Here is a 16,389-nt window from a genome sequence, read left to right as displayed (position 1 = left end):
TTTGCAGCGCTGCACTATACTGAGTGACAAATTAGGTAGTAGGAACTGGTGTAAAATAAATATCTGAAAAAGTCGTATGAAAAAAATACTAGACAAAGCAAGAAAGCAAACAACAGGGAAAAAACCCCTGACTTAATAATAGTAATAATAATAATAATAATAATAATAATAATAATAATAATAATAATAATAATATAATAATAATAATAAATAATATAATAATAATAATAAATAATAATAATAATAATAAATAATAATAATAATAATAATAATAATAATAATAATAATAATAATAATAATAATAATAATAATAATAATAATAATAATAATAATAATAATAATAATAATAATAATAATAATATAAGGTTTTAAATAGCGCCTGGAAGAACAAATAAACTTTGAGTTTTAAAACTTGAGCTTTTATATAGAGCAATATCCACCAAACATGCTCAACGCGCTTTATGAAGGCTCCCTAACCAACAGCAACACATAACATGTAGAACGAGACATGACGCCTGTTAGGCGATATTACAATTTCTTTCCGACAAAGACAACGCTGTTAACGGCTAGGTACTCACCAGAGTACGGTGAGAGAATGTGAGTAAAGAGCCTTTTCTAAGGACTCAATTATATTCCGAACAAGGCTCGACCCAGAACCTTCCGATCCGAAAGCGTGTGCCATACATCAATACCACATAGCAGCACCCATGCATCACCATTACAACCAAATAACTCTCTACACGTCCATGCTGTTGTCTATTTTGATATTTGGATGCGAGAGCTGGGCCTTGACAACAAAAATCACCAAAGGAAGCTAGGCATTCGAATACAAATGAATTTTGAGATTTCTTGCAATTTCATTGAAATGCCGATAAAAATTGATGAAATCGAAGAAAAAAAAAGCCCAACAAAACATGCGATTTTATATAGAGCAATATCAATTCAACTTGCTCAAAGGGGTCCCTGACCAACAGCAACACGTAACATAATATAGAACGAGACATGACGCCTGTTACGCGATATTACAATTTTTTCCCCGACAAAAACAACGCTGTTAACGGCCAGGTACTCATTTTACATCTGTTTTAACCCGCCTTTCACGTTTAATAAGTGTGTGTAGCATGAAATCTAGTTAGGTCGACGTGCACATATTTGCAGGTCTGATAATCGAACGCAATTCTGGGCTTGACTCAACAATGAGCAATATTTTGCGTTGGTTTGAGAATGTTCCTATTACTCATTACAACAAAGAGCCCATAATCATTTGGGTTATCGGACCTGCAAATAAGCGTACGTCGATCTAGGCTTTGTAGAAATGCATTTTAATCAAAATCGATCCGGAATATTCGTTTCATAAAATATTACTTACAAAATTTACACTTATTTGTTTCTTTTTCACGTCACTTCCGTGTTTATAAGAAATGAAATCTTCATCGCGAAAAAACCCCCAATATTATGATAGAAACTTGTCCAACTTAAAATGGAGGAAAGAGAGCGTCATAGGCATATCGTCATCACATGCCTTTTTTCTATTACTTAATTCTTGATTTGACGAATATGATAAGTATCCGAACCAGTTCGTTTTTATCACTGATCTTCGAGAAAACTTACAAATATATGGTAAAAATGGCATACAACTTTGATTTCTGGGAAGTCAATCTCTTGCTTTAAAAACTCGATAATTTGCTTTATACTGGATTATATATACATTGCTGCTGATCACATTTCAACTGATCATTTAGAGTTTAGAGATGGAATATCACGGCCAGATACGAAATGACTCGGGAGTTTGTGAGGGTTAAGTTTGAAAATTAATCGGATTAACAAAACCGTGTCTTCATTATCACCATGGATGCTATGACTTGTTCTTGCACTAAACGGGAAGTCCAGGTGAGTAAAACGTTATAAAATGCATTTTATCCGAAATAAGCTGCGTTATGAATCATTGGGGCGAGATGGCAGGAGTGGATAAGGTATTGACTGGAGGTCATGGGTTCAAGACCCGCTTTTGGTATTTCATTTTTTCCTCTTGGGCTATGGAGTGATACTTTCAAAAAAAGGAAGAAAAAAATTGAGGACCTCAATGAAATATTTGAATATAAAACACACAAGTCGGCCGACCTCTTTACTTTGTTAATTTGTTGCCAATGATACAGTATGTTCTATACCATTTTTCATTACGGCCTTTTCATTTTTAAGGTTCCGATAGCTCAGTTGGTTGAGCACTCGCCTCATACGAAGGGACCGTGATCGATCCAGGATGAAGTTGAGATATTCTTTTGCCTCCCCCCCCCCCCCTCCCTATTCACCCAGCAGTGATTGGGTAGCTGGGTCTGATATATATATGGCAGAAAGTTCTTTAAAACTAGCGTCGTATCTAAAGGCTAGCAATCAATTGTTATTGTCTGTTTCACGCTATAGAAACCGGTTCCATGGGTCTAAAGTCTCCGAAGGACTACTTTACTTTACTTTTCATTTCGTCCTTTTAATAGAACTAGTTGGGGAAAATCCATTTCCCACGTATTAATTATTGAGAAATAGGATTAGTCCTGTTAATAACATGACGCATGTCCCAACACAAAAGAGTTCATGTTTGTCGTAACATTTCGCTTTCACTTGCGGCCATTGAAATACCTTAGAGGAACATGTTTACCGTCTGTTTGTCGAATGTTCTGGTCAATTAGCAACCCATTCAAATACACACAAAGCTTGTTTGCTTTGCTGGGAATTCGTAACGATCAGGCGGTGTAAGAAGTACAGTCTACTATGCCATTTACTGACAAAGCAACTTTTCTCATTTTGGCCACACAACCCCCCCCCCAAAAAAAAAAAAAAAACAAAAAACCCCAACAAAAAACAAAATAACAAAAAACAAAACAAAAACAAACAAACAAAAAAACAAAAAACAAAACAAAAACAAAACAAAAACAAAACAAAACAAACAAACAAACCCCCCCCCCCAAAAAAAAAAACAAAAAACAAAACAAAAGAAAACCAAAACAAAAAAACAAAACAACCCAACACACAAACCACTTTCAACACGATAATAATATATCGATGGAGTTGCCAACTTGTCAAAAACGTCTTAACATTAATTTAAAAAATTGAGCTTTCATATGGCGCAATATCCACTAAACGTGCTCAAAGCGCTTTACAAGGGGTCCCTGACCAATAGTAACATTTAACATGTAGAATGGAAAATGATGCCTGTCAGGCGATATTACAATTTTTTTTCGGACAGAGGAAACGCTGTTAACCGTCAGGTACTCATTTTACACCTGAGTACGGTGAGAGAATGTGAGTAAAGAGCCTTCCCCCAAGGACTCAACTATGCGCCGAGCGAGACTCGAACTCAGGACTTTCCGATCCGAAAGCGAGTGTCATACCACTAGACCGCATAGCCGCAAGACTTCAACCCAAGACTTCAAATCTTTTAAGACCTTTTTAACAAAGAGGGGGTAATCTTATTCGATGTGTGTACATTGGATGAAGTTGGTGCGACTTGACTCTTTGTCATTATTTTAACCCTTTACTTACCAACCATTGGAAAATCGTTACTTTCGTTACGGTTAAACGAACAATTTTTTTCATTCTGATTTCTTTTCTACATCACATCATTTGAAGAGAATATTTTGTTATAACAGTGAATAACTTGACACTGTCTTGTAGAGCTTATTTTGCTGAAGAATATTTTATATATAGAATGTGCTTTTTGCTTTTCTGTTTGAATAAATAAATCTATTTTTGTTTAGGGTGGGTGTAAAATTTTGGGTAAAATTCTGAAAATGTATGGTAGGATTTGGGTGATTCGTTCTCACAAAATTTTCTCTAAGGTAATACAAATGCTTAAGGTTATACGCAATTTTGTGGTGGTACTATTTATCTGGTAAGCACAACTGGTGAGTATTTTACTTGAACGCATACGATCAATATGAAATAAAGTTTTCTGGGACAGGGTGAAAAAAAAGCGTTTTGTTAATGAATGGCATGTTGGAATTAAATTACGATTGTTTGTGTTTGGATCAATTTATTGCTTTGACCGCAATAAAAATTATAAATATCTTGCTTAGAACATAGAATCCACAATTTACTGGCATATTACAGTCTACAAAACGAATACAATTCTAAAGTGGACAAGAAATGTTAAGCTCTAGAGATGATAAGGTGTTATATGTCACTCGCATGTTGAATGAAAATATATGAGTTTTAGCCAGTTTAACGCTGTTAACGGCCAGGTACTCATTTTAATAAAGAATAAAGTAAGAGGATGTGCGTAAAAGCCTTTTCCAAGGACTCAACTATGCGCCGCTCAGAGCGGGTCTCAAATCCTGAACCCGCTGGTCTGAATGCGAGAATACCAAATTGCCTCTGAAGCAATACAAAGAGGCTTATTGATCCTCAGATACAGATTTAATAGATATGGCGTAGCATCATCATCATCATCATCATCATCATCATCATCATCAGCATCATCATCATCATCATCATCATCATCATCATCATCATCATCATCATCATCTATCGTGGCTTGTACTCTTGAGCACGTTGCCGGTCAGCTGTTTCTACGAATCACGATCCTCTGCGGTGCGCATGAAATCTGTGTTGCTTTTAAAAAATCACTTTTGGTTATTCTTAGGTTATTTAAATAAGTAATTCTTTGTCTTCATCTAGCTCTCTTTCCTTCGATCATCTCAGATGTTACCAACTTTTCTATTCCGTCTCTTCTCCACACATGGCCAAGAAACGTAACTGCCTCTTTCTGATGGTATCGATCAACATTCTTCCCTTTCTCACCTTCTCCAACACTTCCTCGTTCGTATACTTGTCTGTCCATGATATGGCGTATACGTTCACCTAATTAAAAAAAAGCACTAAGCCGATATTAATTTCAGATATTCACATAGTAAGCTTGGTACAGGTAATACAGATGGAACGAAAATGACGTTACTGAGCCCTTTGTTATTGTTTTTAGACAGCCATTTTAATGATTAGTTCTAAATTAGTCAATCCAGACTATAAGCGCTCATTATACATATAATAGTTTTGTGTGTTGTTATGCTATATTCGACTGGCGGATGTTGTGAGTATTTTACCTAAACGCATAGCATTGGTAAAGAAATGAGTACCATTCTACATTCTACGTTTTCATTTGTACGTATGTAATAGATGATCGACATGGAGCGAATTTCCAATGGTTTTCTGATTGCGATAGAAATGTTAGTAGTAGTCGTACTACTACTACTACTACTACTACTACTACTACTACTACTACTAGTAGTAGTAGTAGTAGTAGTAGTAGTAGTATTAGTCGTAGTAGTAGTAGTAGTAGTAGTAGTAGTAGTAGTAGTAGAGGTAGTAGTAGTAATAGTAGTAGTAGTAGTAGTAGTAGTAGTAGTAGTAGTAGTAGTAGTAGTACTACTAGTAGTAGTCGTAGTAGTAGTAGTAGTAGTAGTAGTAGTAGTAGTAGTAGTAGTAGTAGTGGTGGTGGTAGCGGTAGTATTAGAAGTAGTTGTAGTAGTAGTAGTAGTAATAGTAGTAGTAGTACTAGTACTACTACTACTACTACTACTACTACTACTACTACTACTACTACTACTACTACTACTACTACTACTACTACTACTACTAATTTCCAATGGTTTTCTGATTGCGATAGAAATGTTAGTAGTAGTCGTAATACTACTACTACTACTACTACTACTACTACTACTACTACTACTACTACTACTAGTAGTAGTAGTAGTAGTAGTAGTAGTAGTAGTAGTAGTAGTAGTAGTAGAAGTAGTAGTAGTAGTAGTAGTAGTAGTAGTGGTGGTGGTGGTAGCGGCAGTATTAGAAGTTGTTGTAGTAGTAGTAGTAATAGTAGTAGTAGTACTAGTACTACTACTACTACTACTTCTACTACTACTACTACTACTACTACTACTACTACTACTACTACTACTACTACTAGCAGTAGTAGTAGTAGTAGTAGTAGTAGTAGTAGTAGTAGTCTAGTAGTGTATAGTAGTAGATAGTAGTAGTAGTAGTAGTAGTAGTAGTAGTAGTAGTAGGAGTAGTAGTAGGAGTAGTAGTAGTAGTAGTAGTAGTAGTAGTAGTAGTAGTAGTAGTAGTAGTAGTAGTTATAGTAGTAGTAGTAGTAGTAGTGGTGGTGGTGGTAGCGGTAGTATTAGAAGTAGTTGTAGTAGTAGTAGTAATAGTAGTAGTAGCAGTACTACTACTACTACTACTACTACTACTACTACTACTACTACTACTACTACTACTACTACTACTACTACTACTACTACTAGTAGTAGTAGTAGTAGTAGTAGTAGTAGTAGTAGTAGTAGTAGTGTTGGTGTTGGTGGTGGTGGTGGTAGCACTCGTAGTTGGAGCAAATAGATATTGGCACATGATTTTTTTCCAGTTTCAGTAACATGTAACTGACCATCCTATTACAATCCATGCTTGTCACAGATACAATTAAACGCCAATAATAATTCTTAACACATTTTGAAATGACAATATTATATTACAACAACGAAAATTATTTTTTTATCGCTACCTATCATTAGACACACGACGTCAAGTATATAACTACTAATGCTGTTTATTCACAAAACTGAATACGACGAACTTCAAATCTATTAACAATACAAATCACCGGCACCCCTTCGTTACACGAATCTGTTCGGACAATCACCATTATCGACCATCATAAATATTCCCAGTGGGTCTTGGAAAGAGACAAGCACACTTCGTCCATAATGGGCCCGATTTATAATTGGTCCATTAGATTCTTTCACGGAAATGACCAAAGTTTAAAAGCTGGCTCGTTTCTTGCCAATAACTCTTTTGTATTGAAGTCTTTGTTCTCGACAACAATTTCCGCTCTACACAGCGGTGGCCACCGAAGTTATTTTTCATGCCATAAAAATCATTATTAATATGAAAAGGCGTTGATGTGGATAAGATTATTAATATTCTCATATTCTAGTAGCTACTACAATATCACCAAGGCCACGGAGGAGAGCTTAGCCGGTCTGACGTCCGAACCCGTTTATGGGCCTAGTTTAACATTGTTGTAATGGACAATGTTGAGTGTCATTTTTTTTTTTTGAGATGTCCATTACAAAAATGAGCCCACATTGAATTTGGTAATCAGACCTGCAAATAAGTGCATGTCACTCCAGATTAATGTTTTTGTTGTGTTTCGATCATTTTGATTTGTTATGATTATCAATGTTCAGGTCACGACAAAAGATGACTATGTTGAGGGTCCGATTCCTTGTGGGGGGGGGGGGGGGGCACCAATTCGAGGGATTAAAAAATTCCGTGTGTTTGGTTGTTTGATTATTTTCAATTGAATGATTTGTCTAATAATATATATATATATATATATATATATATATATATATATATATATATATATATATATATATATATATATATATTACACTATGATAGACCTACAGCTTATTTTGACACGAGAAGAGTAGCTGTGTCATGATCGTATACTTATTTTCATGTAAAATAACTTAAATTGTTATGGGCTGGTTGTTTTAATGTATATACTGTCTATCCAACGCCAAATACATCACAACAATGTTAAACCAAGCCCATAATTGCGTTCGATTATCAGACCTGCACATAATATACGCACGTCGGTCTTGAGACATGCGGCACACAAAACAGGAATTTACCTCACTGAACCTTAGCCTGTTAGTCGCCAACATTTGTCTTATTATTACCAACAAAATCCCGGATATTTCCACTTCAAGTAAATTGATTTAAAGTTGGCTGCCCTGAGACTCTTTCCCAGATACCGACTAAATGATCCGTTTTCTGTAATACTCTGAAACCCCCCCCCCCCCCCCCCCCAAAAAAAAAACAAAAAAAAAAAAACAAAAAAAAAACAAAAAAACAAAAACAAAACAAAAAAAAAACAAAAACAAAAACAAAACAAAAACAAAACAAACAAACCAAATTAAAACACACAAACAAACAAACAAACACATTTTTATAAAGATTTGGCCAGAAAAACTTGTCTTTCAAATACCGATAATTTTAATGGATCGATATTTGAAGGACGAGTATTCTAGCCAAAATATCAAAAACGTGATTTTTCAGAAAAAAGGAGTTTTCTATGTATGAAAAGGGGCAAGATATATGACTGAAGCCTTTGCACTGTGACCACATCAAACTGTAGTTCCAGGCCCGTTTTTGGCATTTCGGGGTTTTTTCCCTCTTATTTAAATCCATTGACCCAAATTTGCTTCACGTGATCATAATAAGGTGCGGTTCCCTCTGACATCGTAGGTGTCGTTGATAGATTATCTAACTGTTCTTTACATGCTTAGATGACGACATCGTAACGATTTTATCCAATTGGTGTTGTCGAATATTCTCAAGCACCCTTGATTTATTAATGATTTACCATTCTTCAGTGAAAATAATAAAACTTAAAATAATAAAACATTTATTGACAACATGGGTGATTCCTGTTGACCTCAGACGTTACTTTGATGGGATTATCTATACCTCAATAAAATTATCCCTCTATGGAATGCCTTGACGACGGCATCTAACGGAAGGGTGTATGTAATTTTGATCTTTTTAAAAGGAAAATTCATAAATCAATTTATATATATATTTTATAGCCTTACTGTTCACATTAAATCATTTCCGATATCACGTTCTAATTCAACCAGAAGCAGTACCCGTGTTCACGATACCAAGGAAATGCCCTACTTCAGCACGCCACTCAAACACTCTCAAAACCCCGGGCAAGACATAATAAATCATTCCGCGAGATCCTTTCTCTTTCAATTCTCTAATCCAGACTAGATTGATTGATTGATTGATGAACGAGTTATCTACGATAGAATGAATTATGAAAAGAAGCCCAATAAAATTTCCTAAATTCATCATGAGAGGAAATTTGTATTGAATATTTGTAGTAGTGGTAGTAGTAGTAGTAGTAGTAGTAGTAGTAGTAGTAGTAGTAGTAGTAGTAGTAGTAGTAGTAGTAGTAGTAGTAGAAGTAGTAGTAATAATAATAGTAGTAATAACAAAAGTAATAATTGCAGCAGCAGCAGCACCAGTAATAGTTGTAGTAGTCGTCGTCCTAGTAGTAGTAGCTGCAGTGGTAGCAGGAGCAGCAACAGCAGAAGAATTAGTAGTAGTAGTAGTAGTAGTAGTAGTAGTAGTAGTAGTAGTAGTAGTAGTAGTAGTAGTAGTAGTAGTAGTAGTAGTAGTAGTAGTAGTAGCAGGAAGAGGAGGAGGAGGGGATGTGGTGTTGGTAAAAGTTGAATAAAAAATAACGAGGTAACCCAAGGGTCCAAGGAGCACCACTAAGTGAAAAAAAGCGGCTTAATTCCCTGCTCAAGGAAGAAAAATCAAGATGCCTACATCGTGCCTCCAACCTAAGACCTCCTGGTGTAAAGTCAATATTGTATCCACTCGGCCATCTCGCCACCTCAATCGTGAAGAACCAAAAGAAGCGCTTGAAAAAAATGCCTGATGTTCATAGTTCTACAAGAATGTCCCCACTACTCGAGGGTTAAACAAACACGCATAAATTCGCATATAAATCCCCCAAAATCCCCTTCTTGACAAGGTCTTTGTGTGTCAATCGGTAATATATGTCTTGTTGCTCTGTTTGGCCTGTAGTCCGTTAATAATGACTTACAACCACTTCAAACAACCCAAACTTTCCCTTATCTCTGTCCCGCGTTCCAGAGTGACCACTTAACGTCCTCGATAGCATTTTCATTACTTGTTGTAAATCACTAAATATCTCGTGGTGTGTTTGTGGAAACGGTGGTGAAAATTTTAATCGACTGCTATCAATGCTTTTCATCATTGGTCGTGTTGGCGACGATGGAAATAAACGTATTTGACTCCTAGATTAGATATTATGTGCGCGTTAGAAAGTGTATATTCAGGTAGTACCATTTTACACTCGAGTAAACAGCATCCTGGAATGAGGTCATAAGATGACTTAGCGATATCTATGGTTGTCTTATAGCACATCAAGCAATGTTGAGCGTGACCCGTTACAAAAGGCGTGACAAGCAATGTCACACTCGACTCCGTTAGAGGGATACCAGTCTATAAACAATGAGAGATAAAGACCTTTGACCTTTGAAAAAAAAAAAAAAGAAAGGTCAATATACCTATACCTGTTTATTGTCGTATTTAAAAGACGGAGATAATTCTAAATTGGCAAAGCAACGACAAACTTTGGGTGTCTCCCATTCCTGAGGTTAAAAAAAAAAAGAGAGATAATATTGATGAAATGTTACAAACTTCTCTATCATGCCCTGGTACTATCAGAACTTTGGGAGTATATGTAGTAATATGAAGTGTATAGAGCATCATGAAACCATGGATATATAAACGGTCTTGTCGAACGTTCCGTATTTCTTCATGGGAAATACACATAAATTAATGTAAATAAATATGAACATCTCGTATATATAGCATTTCTACGAATTGGTCATGTCCAATGCGCTTCGCAATGTTTCAATTCAAGTGTTAATAAGTACTCGGCTATAGTGACGGATACGGTAAGAGTGTTCGAATAAAATGGACGCCGAGCAGACGACTGGTTCTGTATGAAATGGAACGTTGGTTCCATATGGCCTGCTAATTAAACAATGTGAAGCGCATATGACGCGTCCATTAAGAATCAAGTAAACTATTCTGTCTGTGGAAAAAATAACGTTAAGTATTGACAAGTAAGGTCCAATTTATTAAACAAACCGACTTTACTCGAGTCCAAAAATCGTACGCTGGTCATGATCTCCGACAAATCCTCCACAACAATGCAAATTATTTGGTCTCAACAATCTATCCTGACAATATATAAATCTTATTATGTGTTTGGGAAATTGGATTTTTAGGAACACTAAGGCTCCGAAACCACTGGAACAATCGTCACAAAATGTTGCACAGTGCTTCCAATTGACAAGACGACGGTTCGCGTGTATTATGAAATTGATTAGACATCGTGGTAATTTTATCGAAAAATCAAATTTGTATGGTCAAATCCCATCGAAAACTGACACCATCATTTCTAGCACTGGGGTTGTGTGTCAACCTTCTGTTAGAGAGTATATCAATGAGGTGGAAGTACTTGCATTGAATCGACACTAAGTTGTGATTATCTCATTATTTTGAATACACACAATTTCTTAAAATTTATATAAACCATTTTCCCAATGAATTCCACGGTAAGTGAGCGAAATATATAAAAGATATTAGACGCAGAAAATAGCTCCCCGTGCCCAAATAAAAAGCTCAAAAATGTCTTGTCTATTAAGACAATAGTAATTGAGTTCAATATTGAATCATAAATTTTGAGTTGATCCAAAGGGCTTAAGGTATATATATATATGTATATATATATATATATATATATATATATATATATATATATATATATATATATATATAAACATATATAAACATAGTGTATATAACACTTTAAAAAATTGTTGTCCACGATTGCAAATACCTATGATCTGTTTTCTTTTTAAAGCCAAGTCTGATCAGTCTTTTTGTTTATTTGTTTGTTTGTTTGTTTTTCGTTTTTTGATTTGAACCCGTTCTGTTGGCATACCAGTCGTTGTCGTACGAGGAAAAGTGGTAAACGATAGCAATAAATTTAAAACAAAATTAAATTAATGCCTGCCTTTCCATCAATTAAATATTAATTCATTGCAACAACAAAAAGGAACTCCCTCTCCCCAAACCCCCCCCCCCCCCCCTTAAAAAAAAACAACAAAAAACAAAAAAAAAAACAACAAAAAACAAAAACCAAACAAACAAACGAAAAAACAACAACAAAAGACAAAAACAAAACAACAACATTGAATATGCATGTAACTATAAATGAACAATTTTGAGCAGGAAGTAATGAAAAATAGAAACCTGGAAGTATCAGACAGAAAAAATAGAGACAGATATTGCGAAACCGAATCACCAAGAAAATTACTCATCCTCACTTGGAATCGAACCTTAACCCTTTCAGAATAGACGAGGGGAGATTCGACAGTTACATGGCCACCACATTTCATCAGTCGTTGCGGGCCTATTTTTTTATTATTGGGTATTTTATTTTATTGGGTTACCTTCCGAAGTACCATACAAACCATGTTATAGTTGAGAGAGGACCATGTTATATTAACATAACATAAGGGCATTGATAGGACAAACCATTCGGGTATCACGCACCCACTTATAACTTGTATATGAAGACCTGGAGCATTAAACCCTTGTTGGTGTTGATGTTGGTCCATAAGCCGTACGACTTAATCTCATTAGTGTACAATATTGAGTGGGGAACCGAAATTGGCCCACAGTCATTGTGTTTGTTGATATTATACAGTGACAGAACACTTTATTTGTCATTTTGGTCAGAAAACATATTATTATTTCTAACATCGTTTGATTATAAGGAGCTCATTACCTTAACCTTTAATCTCCCAGCGCCAAGAGCAGCATAAGGCCTGAAAAATTAGTCCTTCAGAGCCATTAGGTCTATGAAGCCGCAGTTTATCCCGATTTCTATAGCGTGAAACAAACGTCAATAGTAATTATACGCTAGCTATCCTTTGGATAGGACGTTAGTCTATCTCAAAGTAATTTCCGTCAGATCTAACAGATACAACTACTCAACAACCACTGTTGGGTGGACAGGGGGATCAGAAAAAAAAATCTCAACAACATCCGGGATCGATCACGTGCTCTACCAACTGAGCTATCGAGACTCCAAAAAAGAGCTCCAACTTGTCAAAAAGTCTTAACTTAAGACTTCAGAAGAATTCTCAATTTTAAACTCTTTGTCAATTTGGTGGTCGTCATTTTAATTCTTAAACAGGATAGGGAATCAACGTTTTCAGTCCTAAATAGAAAAAAAGGCGTTATGTCGTGACACGGCAGTGTGGATGTCTTGAGTTCTGTGGTTCCACGACTCGAGTCGATGATCGGTCCAATCGGCTTTGCCAGTCTAGTGGCGCGATCACTACTGTAACTGAAATTGGGACCGCATTGCATATTATAATATTTGTCATTTTAGTCACTGCCAGAGGCAGTAGTTGACAAGAGTTTGAACTCTCCAATACGCCGTAAGTCCAGCGAACGGTTGGTTCTGTGTTAGTCATTTCGTTCGGCTTGTAAGGATAATGGTATTGATATTGTAATTTTTCTTATATTATTATAGCCGTTGGCTGTTTGGTGTAAAGATACGCATGTACGACACAGGGTCAATTAACGTGTGTGATGCAATTGCTGCGTTGAGTGCAATATTTTAAGTGTTTTGTTTCAATGATGTTCGGTTGGGATTTCAGTTACTGACGGATTTGTGATGAACAACATTGTGATGTAATAGCTACTTATTCACTTACATATAATTTATTTTTAAAAATTGTATTATTGTGGAGATAAGCATTTAAAAGCTTTATCACTAGTACATTTTACAAAAATGTAACTTATGTGTGCGGTATTCCATAGGAAGGACAAAGGTCTGGAAAAGTGTAAATGAATCACTGTTAGACAAAGCAGAAGGAAATTAATAAGATAAAAGGAGTCGTTCAGAGCTATATGCCTGTGAAGTGGAGTTTATCCCGATTTCTATAGCGTGAAACGGGCAATAGTAATTGCTAGCTATCCTTTGGACAGAACGCAACTCTATCGCAAAGTACAGACCCAGCTATCCATTCAATGCTGGGTGAACAAGGGGGTCAGGAAAAAACCAAACTCGCCTGCAACCGGATCGATCTAGGTCTATTTGCCTGTGAAACGGGTGCTCTATAAACTGAGTAATCGGGACCCCCCCATCTTCAGGAGGTCTGAGATTCGATCCCCAGTCGGGATGAGCTTTTTTTCCCTTCCTTTTTCTTTCTGCTTTGTTGGACACTGTTTCATACACAGTTTTTCAGATTGTTATCATCTACCAGTGCCTGCTCCCTAAATTTGTCAGTTCAATAGTATGGTTCGTTGATATTAACTGTGATTTTCAAAATATCATAATTAAATTTGTTCAGTAACTCTGTTTCTATCAGTGGAGGTATCTAAAGATGACGCGGACAGTGCAGTGATGTGATGTAAACATTAACATTGCTATTGACGAGCTCACTTTGAGGCAATTCTTTCGAATAGAAAATAGAGTTAATAATTGAGAGGCTTTCACTTCTCATTCTCTCCATCTCATCTTCTTCTTCTTCTTCTTATTCTTCTTCTTCTTCTTCTCCTCCTCCTCCTCCTCCTCCTCCTCCTCCTCCTCTCTGCCCCTTCTTCTTCTTCTTCTTCTTCTTCTTCTTCTTCTTTCTTCTTCTTCTTCTTCTTCTTCTTCTTCTTCCTCCTCCTCCTCCTTCTTATTCTTCTTTTCTTCTTCTTCTTCTTCTTCTTCTTCTTCTTCTTCTTCTTCTTCTTCTTCTTCTTCTTCTTCTTCTTCTTCTTCTTCTTCTTCTTCTCCTTCTCCTCCTCCTCCTCCTCCTCCTTCTCCGCTTCCACTAATGTTTTGGTTTAACATAATCGTCAAATTACAAAGCACCTACTTTCAGTTTTGATTGCTAGTTATGTTTTTAAATGAAGGATTTAAGTTTGGTCTCGTCTCGTCATTTTTACATTATAAAAACCCGGAGCGAACAACCCAACGTCATTATTATAGTCTTGCAATTACTGTCCCTCCTCTCCTTACACTCCCCAAAACAAGAGTTTGTGTGTATCAGTCGTTTTAGAATTCATATTGTTTACGTGCATATAGGCTATTAAAAATACATACGAAATTAGATTACAATCAATTTTATAATTTAACCAATTGATATCCAATTTTAACGCGATTGTTGTCTCAACACATTGAAAACTTTGAGTGAAACGCCCGTGGAGCAATCAAACATAGCAATCAGTATCGTTGACTGCCTATGCTTATGTACACCGACAAAACACATTTTTTTCCAGTTTAGCTTGAAAATCGTTGTTTTAGATATTATTCGATTAAGATAATCACCACTTGTCAAAAAGTAAAAAAAAATTCAAGGAAAAAAAAACAAAACAAAAAACAAAAAAAAAAAAAACGAAAACAAAACAATAACAACAACAACAACAACAACAACAACAACAAAAAAAAACCCCAAAAAAAACACCAAAAAGACAAAACAAACAGCAAAACAAAACAGAGCTTTTGCCGAAAAGACATACCATCTTCTTTTATACCGTTTGTCTGGATTTTAAGTGTTGTATTAATGTTTTTACTGTTTTTGTTATTTGCTGAAGAAGGATTTTGAGCCCGAAACGATCTGTTTTTGATAATTTGTTGTTCTTTTTTGAAACTGTTATATTCATTTTTGTTCATTCCTTTTTACAGCCCATAGCTTCTAGCAGCTTAGTATCACATAATAGGACTCCTGCTGTTTTTGTATTTCATTCTATGATGAAAGAATGAATGCACATGTACTTAATTAATCTTTAATTGTTGCCAGCACTACTTAATAAATAACAATTTCCCTGGTGTACAAGATAGTTATTCTTGTTTATAAAGACGAATAATTTTTAAAAAAAGAAAAGAACATAAAAAACCCATCAATCACACACACACACATCACACACACACACACACACACACACACATTTACATACACACAGAGTTTTTTTTTCATCTTTGCGATATAACTTTTACTTCATTTCTTAGGATAGGACAAAAGGTCGTTGCGGCGCTGCACTGCGGTTGACTCCTGATTTATTCCAGTCTTCTCTTAGGATAGACCTTAGAGGCAAATGTTCCCTTGGGGATTAAGAAAGGGATTTTAAAAAATTATGGAATATAAAGTGAAATTTTTCTGACCAAAATGATAAAAAAGTGTTTTGTCATTCTGTATCAAAAGATGGTCACGGTTTGTTACGGACATAGTTTTAGTGAATTGCTTGGAAGAATTCAATGGTCTTTGAAGCGCCCATTCATTAACAAATAATTCATCAATGAGCTTTTTAAAGCCATGCTTAAATTAACCAGTCAACTGCCGTTCTGTGGAAAAAAAACAACACGTAGTTAAAGATTTGGCCAGAAAACTCGCCCTTCAAATATCGACAGATTAAAATAACCATCATTCTGGCAAAAACTCTCAAACTTCGCGAAAACCAAAGTTTGAGAGTTTTTGCCAAGATGTGGGTCATTTAAATTGGTTGATATTTGTAGGATGAGTTTTCTGGCCATATTTTTAAAGCCCCCTTTTTCCACAGTATGGCTGTTACCTCTCTCAATCCTAGAGATTTTCGCTACTTTTGAAAATTGGAAAAAGTGTATTAAAAATGAGCATGTACATAGATAGTTTTATTCAACTATCATTAACATGCAAAAAAAACCTAAAAAAAATAAGCTTTGAAGCCTATAATTTGTCTCGT

General features: G+C 35.6%; 1 protein-coding gene across 5 annotated transcripts in view; it reads left to right on the top strand.

The window, feature by feature from the left end:
- Positions 1 to 1,402: 1,402 nt before the first annotated feature.
- Positions 1,403 to 16,389, top strand: part of LOC144963089 (uncharacterized) — a 43,312-nt gene continuing 28,325 nt past the window's right edge. The window contains exon 1 of one of the 5 annotated variants that reach the window (XM_078896732.1): positions 1,403 to 1,890. In XM_078896732.1, the coding sequence (XP_078752858.1) occupies positions 1,849 to 1,890 (42 nt within the window). In that variant the 5' untranslated portion in view covers positions 1,403 to 1,848. Of the gene's footprint in view, positions 1,891 to 12,991; positions 13,176 to 13,335; positions 13,372 to 16,389 lie in introns of those variants that run through there. The other 4 variants (XM_078896726.1, XM_078896730.1, XM_078896725.1 and 1 more) reach the window with 4 other exon arrangements.

This window comes from Berghia stephanieae, chromosome 1 (assembly GCF_034508935.2).
Source record: "Berghia stephanieae isolate SIO BIC M18660-M18661 chromosome 1, UCSD_Bste_1.3, whole genome shotgun sequence".
In the NCBI taxonomy this organism is placed as follows: domain Eukaryota; kingdom Metazoa; phylum Mollusca; class Gastropoda; order Nudibranchia; family Aeolidiidae; genus Berghia; species Berghia stephanieae.
Note: the sequence above shows the minus strand (reverse complement) of the source record. Positions and strands in the feature narration are given on the sequence as shown.